The 10,293-nt window shown below is 41.7% G+C and overlaps 1 protein-coding gene across 1 annotated transcript in view; it reads right to left on the bottom strand.

Moving 5' to 3' along the window:
* Positions 1-1,032: 1,032 nt before the first annotated feature.
* Positions 1,033-10,293, bottom strand: part of arvcfb (ARVCF delta catenin family member b) — a 95,244-nt gene continuing 85,983 nt past the window's right edge. Inside the window, exons 10-17 of the mRNA XM_068738850.1 lie at positions 9,174-9,301; positions 7,401-7,551; positions 6,358-6,550; positions 5,333-5,444; positions 4,965-5,052; positions 3,780-3,833; positions 3,254-3,354; positions 1,033-1,134 (exon numbers count right to left, since the gene is read on the bottom strand). Of these exons, the coding sequence (XP_068594951.1) occupies positions 1,033-1,134; positions 3,254-3,354; positions 3,780-3,833; positions 4,965-5,052; positions 5,333-5,444; positions 6,358-6,550; positions 7,401-7,551; positions 9,174-9,301 (929 nt within the window). The remainder of the gene's footprint in view (positions 1,135-3,253; positions 3,355-3,779; positions 3,834-4,964; positions 5,053-5,332; positions 5,445-6,357; positions 6,551-7,400; positions 7,552-9,173; positions 9,302-10,293) is intronic.

Genomic DNA, 10,293 nt, shown 5'->3' with positions numbered 1-10,293 from the left:
TAATGAAGTAAACAGTTACAGCACATAAAGCATTCCTTGTAACCCACGTAATTAACTGTTACTAATGTTGTATTACAGCCATGTGTGAAAGTAAAGAACAGAAGGAAAGAGTGAAAAATTGGGTATTAGATGTTTAAAAAAAGCACGTTTATCATGTTTAAATGAGCAAACGTATGTAAAGCTGGATTAATGCCGTTCGCCTGTCAGCGTTTGGTTTTTGATCATTTTATATTCCTTGCATTTCCTTTTATTCATTATGTTCTCTCTATAGGCAGTGGGCGTGGCAGAGACACCTGTGACCCATCTTCCCATCATTCAGACTGCTTTAAAATTACTGCCCACTGATCACTAGTCGCCGGATTGTTCTTTTGCCTCTCGTGCCTTCCCCGTGCTATGCCTAATGTGATTTGCTCCGTGATGCCCTTCTGACTCCCGCCAAGGCTAAGGGTGTATTTTTGGATTTTTTTTGGTGACTTTGCGTTTTGATTTTGGTTTTCGTTTCTCCAGTCCTGCTTACCTTGGTTTTCTGTTGGCTGTGATTTTTTCGTTATATTATTGGACGTCCAGCCCGTCCCCTTCAGTACTTTTGTGTTACAATTTTTTTTCCGTCTCCCTCTCCACACACTCCATTCCTTGCACGTTTGTGATTGTGAGTTTGTCTTTCAATATTATTCTCACTACAGATCCATGCAAACTGCATTAATATGTCCTCGTTTTGTTTGCCAGTTTATCTCAAATCTTTTTTTTTATTCATTCATCCTAGAAACATGCATTTAAAAAGAAATAAAATGCAGCATGGAATCTCCATAATGCCTTTCACATGAGCTTGTTAATGTTCACAGGATGAACTGATGACGTCTCCAGTCAGCTGCTCCGGGTGCAGGGTCAGAGCGGGTCTACATGACAAAGCGTGAGGGTGAGAGGGACGCGACTCGTGGACAAACAGGGAATGAGACGGACACAATCCAACACGAAAGGTGAAGGTTGTTATCTTTGATGTGCGTTCATTTTTCAGACCTACCATGCATGCATCTAGACCCAGGAGTCAACAGGCTGAGGCTTAACATCACAAGCGTCCACCAGACTGACCGCAGGCCTGTTACTCCTGATATAGTGTTTCCTATTTGTGTCATTCTGTGGCCCACAGGAGGAAGGTTAAAACACAGCAAAACAAAAAGAGGTCAATACATTTCACAAATACACTCACTCACAAACACGTAACCACATGCATCCAGGATCAGAGAAGCCAGTGTTAGTTCCCCGCCTTACGGAAAGCTTGGAAAGAAGTCAGACAGTTTAAAAAAACACAACCAGAAAACTTAACCATGCAAATGAAAGAGGGAGAACAGTTTTAACGGATAAGATGCAGTGAGACCAGCGGGAGACCTCCGGGAAGAACAGACAGCAGACGGCTTCAGAGCGACAGCAGCAGGCCTGTGCACAGTGTTTGTAGCCGCCTTTTGAAGAAGCGGCAATAATAACTCCGCTTCTAACGGCTTTACTAATTAACCTACACATCATGAAGAGTGTTTATCCCTCCGAAGCTAACGGACAAGGCTTCTATATTGGCTGCTTGAGTATTAAAACACATTTTAATAGTAACTGCACAATGTAATGCCTATATAATAAGGACACCCCTGAAATTGAAATTAGCTTCCAGTAAACCTTTTCATTTTGCAATTTTGTGCATTTCCAGAGGACAGTGGTGGCACCATCTCTACCTGCATTCATGTCTCCATTATTGCTTAAATGAGTGAATGAATTACTACCGATACCTTTATTCTGTGTTGTTGGTAGCTGCCTATGGGAGGCGATCATTTCCACCGGCTCCTCTCAACCTGACTCTACCTGGCTGTTGTGATTCTTCCATTAGGACTAGGTTAACATGGTACCTCCATTTTTTTTCTTTCTGTATCACCTCCATTGATCTTCCATAAAATCCAAGCAGCTAAAAGCCTCTGAGCAGTTTTATTTGTGGCTTCAAAACAATACAGCGTTTTAAGCCGCGTAATGAAGCAGGTTTCAGCGCAGATTTAAGTGAAATATTTCATTTCATTTAAACCTTTTGCTCAATACAAACATTTAAATAAAGTCAGTGTAGAAAGGAATGGAGCCTCAAAAGGATTTCAGAGCCTCTAAAGGAGGGGTGTCACATCAGCATTATGGTTGTCCTCAAAGGGCTAGTTGTAACCGTAACACAGTGTAAATGTAACTAAATGTAATGTAATATAAATGTCACTACTCCTTAACATGCTGATAAATAACTGTATTATTACTTATTACTACTACATACTTAATTAAGTTACAAATGTTACATCTGGATGGCTTAACTGCTGTAATTACCTCCGCCGAGGCGAGGCGGAGGTTGTGTAATCGCCGGCGTCTGTTAGCAAGATAACTTAAAACGTTCTGGGCGGACCTTGATGACATTTTCAGGAAATGCTGGGAACGTTACCAGGAAGAGATGATTACATTTTGGTGACGATCAGGAAGAGCTCAATCAACAACCAAGCTTATTCAAGTAAATAATATTAAATAAATATAAAGAAAGAAAAATATCATCCAACACAAGTTATGGCATTAACTTTGTTCAAAACTCTTTTGTCAGTTGAGAGGGGCAGAACTGCAGTACAACCAACAGTTGCATTCTGTTAAGAACACGTGTGACAGATGCAGCATTTTACAAAAGCAAATGTCTGCACACAGCTCACAAACTGCAGAGTAAATGTTATCTAGCTCTCAGAAATGCGCTACAGAAAGTACTCGAGGCATCCGATACGTTTCAGACATCCTCCGATGCCATTATCCTCTGACCCCTCTATCAGGCTGGTTTGCTAATCAGCAATAAACAAACTTTGACTGCATCGTGTGGCTTAATAATCAGCAGGCGGCCGCTCGATAGCGCAGCAGTCTGTTCGAGGCCAAGACAAGGGCTGTATCCACACGGAGTGGAGGATGGCGGGTCTTTTAATTAGCCTTCGATTAATGACTTTGCAGACACCAGCAATTATCTGGTGGCTTGCCGATCTGAGCTAATCTACAGCGTTGACCTGAAACGAGCAACATTACCAGAGGACAACGTCCAGCCTCTTTGAAGGACCGATAGGATTAACAGCGTTGGATAAAGACCACCGAAGAAAACACGCAGAGAGGGAGACACAGAAAAAGAAGATAGAGATAAGAGTTCAAAAAGACATCATTACTACGTCCTCCATGCCTTCATCCCCTGGAGACGAGAGGAGGTCTACTGTACCTTTAATGGCTCTCGTTCTGTCAGGTCCGCTGGGCTGTCACCTGTCTTGTATTTGCAGTCCCTGCAGTCCTTGTCTCTCTGGTCAATGGTGGAGTAGCCATCTAGTGAGGTCAGAGAAGAACAGCTGCTAATTCCTCACTCTGATTAAATGAAAGAAGGGACAGTATTGCCTTATCTTGTGTGGCGAGACAGACTTTTCTTAACCGGGGAACTTCCTGTTTGGACACACAGACCCAACAGCACACTGTTGTTGATTGTGCTTGACTCTGCATTCATGTTATTTACTGCCACGGTACGTTCAAAACAAAAACAACATCAAGGCTTTATACCTGCTATTTGACCCTGTCCTCATAAATGACTTTTAAATCCTGCTCATCCATCCATTCCATCCATCCATGGATGGATTATTCATTCACTCCACAGAAGGAGAAGAAGGAAGAAGAAGAAGCCACATTAGAGAGGACACTATTGGACACTTGAGGCAGGTTAAAGGAGCGCTAGCTCTTCTTTGACTTCTGGCTCTTACCTGGACCCTGCTCATTCAAAGGTACCATATCTCCACTGCCACATTTCCTAGTATCTGAAAACCATTCATAAGCCATTTGTACATAAGAGGCTCTCAGACAGACTGAGTCACTGAGCCAAGACGCTGCTGCTCTTCAGCGTAATTGTACTCGACCAGTGACTGAATAATGCAAATTGAGTGGGTAGGCATGATATTTCTATTCAAGTATGGGTTGAAAAAAGGGGCACAAGGCCAAACGTTTTGGTTGAGCAGTGGCAGTATGTTGTTTAGATACTTTAGTTTTCACCCCGATGAACGGTATTGTTGCAGTGATAAGTCATGACCACCTCACAGGGAATGAAGTTTCGTTTTTAAGTTGTTGTTTTAAAGACTACCTGCTATAACTACCTGCGTAACATAAATTTAAAGGTCCCATATTATGAAAAACTCACTTTCCCCATGTTTCTACAATAATATTATGGTGAGTTTGGGTCATGATCAACCCAAAAACAGCTAAATAAACCATCCAGTCAGTGCTGCCTAGGATGTAATCACCTACTGAAACACGTCTGGCAGAAATCTACGTCAGTGTGATGCCAAACTGTTAGAACATGCACAAGAGGTGCTTGCACATGCATGCACATTCATTAGTTTCGTTTTCGTTTTCAGAGGCGTTTCTGACAGAGTTGTTTGAGACAGAGAAGAGGGACGCTGTCCTGCAGCATCTGTTTGCTATTTTGACCAAAGACTGTCACACACATTTCACATAAGTGCCTGAGAACTGTGTTAACTTGTGGAAAAAGAGTATAATATGGGACCTTTAATGTATGTTACTGGTCTCTGCTATAGGACTCCGTTTCTTTTATTGTATAATATATAATAAAAGAAACACACACATCAAATAGCAACAAAATTATACTTGTTGTCATTGTCTTTATTAGCAGCATAGGAATTATAGATTAATTTGAGTCAAACCCACAATCTATCAATAACTACTCATGGATGTTAAAAAATATTTTGTGTTTTTGCTCTTTTCATGAAACTTTATAGTACGGTAATCACAAACATGGGCTCATCAGGCAAAGGATGCCACTTCATACATAGTGAATAAACCTCTGCATCTTCTCTACAAGGCCAACCTATCAGGTCCTCTACGCCATGGTTGTTGCTATGACAACAGCAACGAAGACGCACACTTTTACTGACCTTGGTTCTTCTCCATCAGGGGTAGGGTGGTGTCATCGTAGCTTGGCTTGCCGTTCTTGGTGGCCTTAGGGGTGGTGGTCACTGTGGTCTGAGACACACGGACAACTATGTCAAGTGAGGACTGAAAGAGAATGAGTGAATATTGGTCGCAAGAGATGCATTTATTATTTTAAACATGGTGTTAAAAATGATGCTAATACTATCCGGCATGAATGATCTTGTAGTGGGTTTGTATTCTTTATATTTTGTGTCATCACGCCTTTAATTTAGAGTAAAAGAACCTGGCAACTGATACACGGTTAGGATCCAAATTAGATCTGTCCATAATGTCCATATTCATTTAATATCCATAGCATTACATTTTGTACCTGGAAGTGGCTCTTGTTCCAGCCATCCTTGGTTAAAGCATTCCTCAGCTCTTTATAACTCCAGACTGTCTGCAGTACGTGGGATGCCGACTTTGTCTCGCGAGCTGATTGGCTAAATGGGGAGGGGGGGCACAAGGATCAGGAAATACATAAAGAAATAACAATTCGAGTTAACCCCAGAAACCTCATCTAACCTCCCAAAAGTGACAGCTGGGTATGTGAGCAGAAATCAACATCTTTATTCAAGATCGCCGCGCCCCCTGAGCCGCTTCAGGGTCTATTTTTTAATTCATAGCCATATGAGCGAACTTTCCTTTCATGAGCTACCTCTGAGCCACCAGTATTAATTACATACCTAATATCTTATTTCCATCAATAATGAGTGCACAAGGATGAAACGTTATCTTGATCTTAACAGTGGTGAAAATGCACCTCACTGAAGAACGATCTGGTATAAAAACACCTCCTGGATTTCTTTCTACCTGTTCATGTCATCATTCGGCTGTCAAACAAAAACAGATGCTCAATTACTTTTTTTTTTACAAGCAGCAACTCAAGAGGCGTCTCTCTCTCTCTCTCTCTCTCTCTCCCTCTCTCTCCCTCTCTCCCGGCCCAAATAACAATGCATGTGTGTGACTGCTGGTGTGTGTGGCCTCAAGCTCCTTAGTGTATAACACTAACATAGTAAGCTTAGGCCATGCGAGATATGACATTATCCTCCATGAATATTATTATAAAGGTTTGCAATGCAAAATACATTCAAGCTCAGGCTGAAGTTAAAGCATGAAATTAATGTTCGGATGATACACCATAAATATGAAGATATAAGGTCTGCCTGGGTCAGTGTGTGAACATAAGACGATTATAAAAATAAGTATCTCACATGTATAACTGTGCTGAGTGTATAATAGAGCAGATAAAGGAGAACAACATGTACATATAAAATCTGAGTAGCAGATACGTTTTTACGTTGACCTAATGTTTACTTTTTAAATGCGGTGGAACAACGGTAATCAGAATCTTACCTGGTCCTATTGATGGCGACCAGCTTCTCGACGGCCTGGGCCTGGATGAGGGAGCGGGCGTTTTCCGAGCTGTCGGTGACAATCTCATGGATTGTGTTGAGGATGGCGACGACAGTGTCCTCCTCCAGGTTTTTGGCAGGACGCTGCTGACCGCTGGGCAGGTTGCTCACCAAGTCCCGCATGGCATAACTTCCTGTAACCACGGGATTTCTTTTTCAGGTTGGTAAGGTGAAAGGTAATAAATTAAATTTGCCTGCTAGAGTGTAACATCAGGTTATGCCGTGTAGTAAAGCACTGAGTCTGAGAATCTCGTGTTGGGATCATTTCTGCAGGGAATTTCCATAGCAGATGGAAATTCCATTGCTACACGCTTACAAAACAAGAGGGATTGCACGACATTTACCTTTATTGATAATACTGATCACGTTAAATCACATTAGAGAGCACTACATTTCTATAATAGCAGGTCTGATCCACATCCCCAGGAGGGGACATTGGCGGAAGTATTAGAAGAGAGCCCGCAAGGAATTTTCTTTGTTCGAGCCCTGGAGCATCCACAAGAACCAGCGTTCAAACCTCTGCGCTGATTTCCTCACCGACTTGTAGCTGAATTGTTTTATTAACTGTTTAAGTCTTTAAAATGTTCTCTTCATTGATCATACAGGTTTGAAAGAGATTAAAGAACCAATGAGCATTAAGGAAAACTCTTAACATTTCTGAAGCTGTTTCACCAGTTCACTTACTTTATATAGTTCAATAGATTTCTGCCTATTTGCTTTGGAAATAGTAAATGCCACACTCCAATGTGATTTTATCAGCTGCCTTTTAACAGTCATTCGTACACGTAACGGATAAAGCGTAGCTGAGGCTGAGCTTTCAGCACCTGACAATGGTGGGTTACTTTGCTTAGTTCTTCACAATAAGCTGATGTCATGAAGATATTTCACCAAGGCCAACAGGGACAAGAGGAATAGTTGAAGTAGCCAACTCTTTCATTACACGTATGGGTTTGTGCGTTTTTCTGAAAGCCTAATGGGTCGTACCGATCAGGTCCTTGTTGCGGCGGTCAATGGACAGGTTGCGCAGGGCGATGGCCACAGCTCGAACCACCTTGTCAGAGTCGGAGCGCAGCAGCTCCACCAGGATGGGAAGACCTTTCTCCTTACGCACCGTGGCTCGGATGTAGTTGGACCACTGAAGAGCGGACAGATTGCACACAGCTGTTTTAAAATTTCTACCTTTAATGTCTTGGGTAGGCTGAGTGACACATGCTGTCATCAACGTCCCACTTGACATTAATTCAGCTACACATGCCTACCAGGGAGATTCACCATCATGACCAAACGTCACATCATTTAACCACAAGAGGAGTTCATGTCGCCATGGCACCAGTCGAGAAAAATGATTTGCTCACAAAAAGGCAGCTCAGAACTGTTCCTTGGGTTAGACGAATTCACAACATTACGCAGCGGGGCTCTGAATGGGCACGTGATATAATTTGTCTTAATTTAAACATCAGTAGGATTTACTTCTAACTTTTTGTAACATGAAACAGTAAGTTTGACATAAAAGGGTTTCACTTCTGAGCACTGGTACCCCAAGAGATGCAATTAAATGGTGGACAGCCACAGTTTGCCCACCAGGTGGCAGTAGTATGCCTTAAAAGGAAGATCAACTGAAATAGAGCTAAGCTAAGTGGACGATGGGAATTTGAAGAAATGCTGATATCCTCCCAGAAAGAAAAGACAAGAACTCGCCACCAGATGTGACTGTTTGGTGGGTTAGTGTCTCCACCGGTTCCACATTCTTTCCAAGGACTATATCCAAAGATAATACACTTTCTCCTCAAACTCTTCACCTGAGCTGAAAAGAATTCCTACTAAATTATTAACACAAAATATGAGATTCAAGGGCAGGAAAGCAAAATAAATTCTGAAGAGCAGAGATGTTTTTTTCCACTCAAAGTTGAGAGCCTTGGTGCTGCTCTCATATTCCAAGGACTGACTGACTGTTTTAATAGTCTGACACTTGGGTGTTAAGAGAAGCATTGAAGTGACAGTTCTGCTTTGGGCTCAGTACAGCCAGGCTTCTGAAAAACATAAGTGACCATTCTTGCCCAGGGTGCAGCTGCTGCAAACTGGCACCTGACAGCTAGCCTGACCTATAGATAATTCACTGCAGCCTGTACACCAGACAGCCTCCTACAGCTCCACAGAATAAATGTCTCACACTGGCTATAGTATCAGTAATCCAAAATGAACATACAGTATATGTCTGAGCTACCTTCTGCATTGCTGGACACCTTACTACACATCTGAGCTGGCCGTATGGTTCGCTCGGACAGTGCCTATAATCATGGTTGAAGAGAATCTCTGAAGTAAAGTTAGGGTTCCTATGAAGACCATAAGATTCTCTCCATCTTCTGCCCAGGTGGACAGTGCAATGTCATTGCTTGGGTTCCATCTATATAGTTGTTATTATCATAAAGAAAATAGGTCTTACTAACATTTTTGGTGTATTGCTTTCTTGAGGCATCAGAAAATGACTCCACAATTTGAATGACCAACAAAGTGTCATTTTAAACTATAATTATAAATCTGTAGCATACCCAGGCATGCCCTGCAACCCTCCTCTGCAATTGTATATAATAATCTATATAATTGCAGTTTTCCACATATACAGATGTTTGTTGGACAGTTGGAGCCATGGAGTCATGATATCCACTACTAGAATGTCCATAAGTGTGTAAGTTAAGTAATGTAGAAATCAGACAAGGGTCAGTTTCTGTCTTGGACCCTCCCTAACCCTGGACTCACAGTCCACTGTCCAGCGCTGAGGTTTTGCAGAGCCCCAGCAGCGGCCTCCAGGGTGTTGTAGTTCTGGCTCTCGGTCAGCAGCGATAGGTAGAGCCTCACCACCTCCGGCTGATACAGCAGCTCAAACCCTGCAGGGAAATACAAACACACACACACACACACACTGGTTAGGCTACTCTATACGACAGACAGGCCAATTAGGCTGCATGAAGGAATCGGTCAAACGGGGCTGAGGTTAATCTCAGACCACGGGGAGAGTTTTTGGCTAGAGGAAACAGGAAAGAAGCTCGGCTTTACGACCATACGCGTTACTTTGGTGGCAGCACACAACCTTGACAAAGGCAAAAGCATTTGCAGCTTGTTTAGCAAAGTTTCTGCAAAGCTTAACACAATCCTGAGGTTTACGTGAAACGAATATAAGAGTACAAGCTTTTCCACCTGGTTTCGCAGTAGAACAAACTGCTGGAAGCGTTTTAATCTTTCCTTCAAAGGACTTCTGATAATAATAAATACGATAATTACGATTGAGAAGATCATAAGAAGGTGAACTTAATGATTGTACAGCCCTGACAAAACTATTTAAGGAGGAGGTTTATCTCACTAGCACAGAACACCTTCCACCGCAGACACTCAATCATTACGCCTCCCTCTGATGAAAACCTTAATTGCATTATTTGCTTTTAGACAGTGGAGGTAGAGAGATAGCAGTGCCCAATCACATCAAATCACATTTATTCAGACAGACTTTTTCTTATTTTTGCACAAACAGGTTCAATGAGTGGAATACAACAATTTAATTATAAAGTAAAGACTTCAGAGGAAAGACTCTTCTTTTGTCAAGGTCTTTCACCATCAGATACATTTATTTATTTATTTATTATTATTTATTATTATTATTATTTATATGGGGCTAATTATACACGGGAGAACATGTCAGGTATAGCTGTACCAGATACATTTAATTTAATTACTTTAAAAACTGTACTTTTGAGTTGAAACAAATGGTGGTAATTTCAACAAACTACAAGTAAAAAAAAGGCATTGGAAATTTCTATTTTTTTCTATCAAAAAAGTATCGAACCGAACAGTAAATTTTGTGTATCGTCACACCCCTAGTAAA

Source organism: Brachionichthys hirsutus, chromosome 4 (genome assembly GCF_040956055.1).
Source record: "Brachionichthys hirsutus isolate HB-005 chromosome 4, CSIRO-AGI_Bhir_v1, whole genome shotgun sequence".
NCBI lineage: Eukaryota > Metazoa > Chordata > Actinopteri > Lophiiformes > Brachionichthyidae > Brachionichthys > Brachionichthys hirsutus.
The sequence above is the reverse complement of the archived record's forward strand: the minus strand, read 5'-3'. Positions and strand labels throughout refer to the sequence as shown.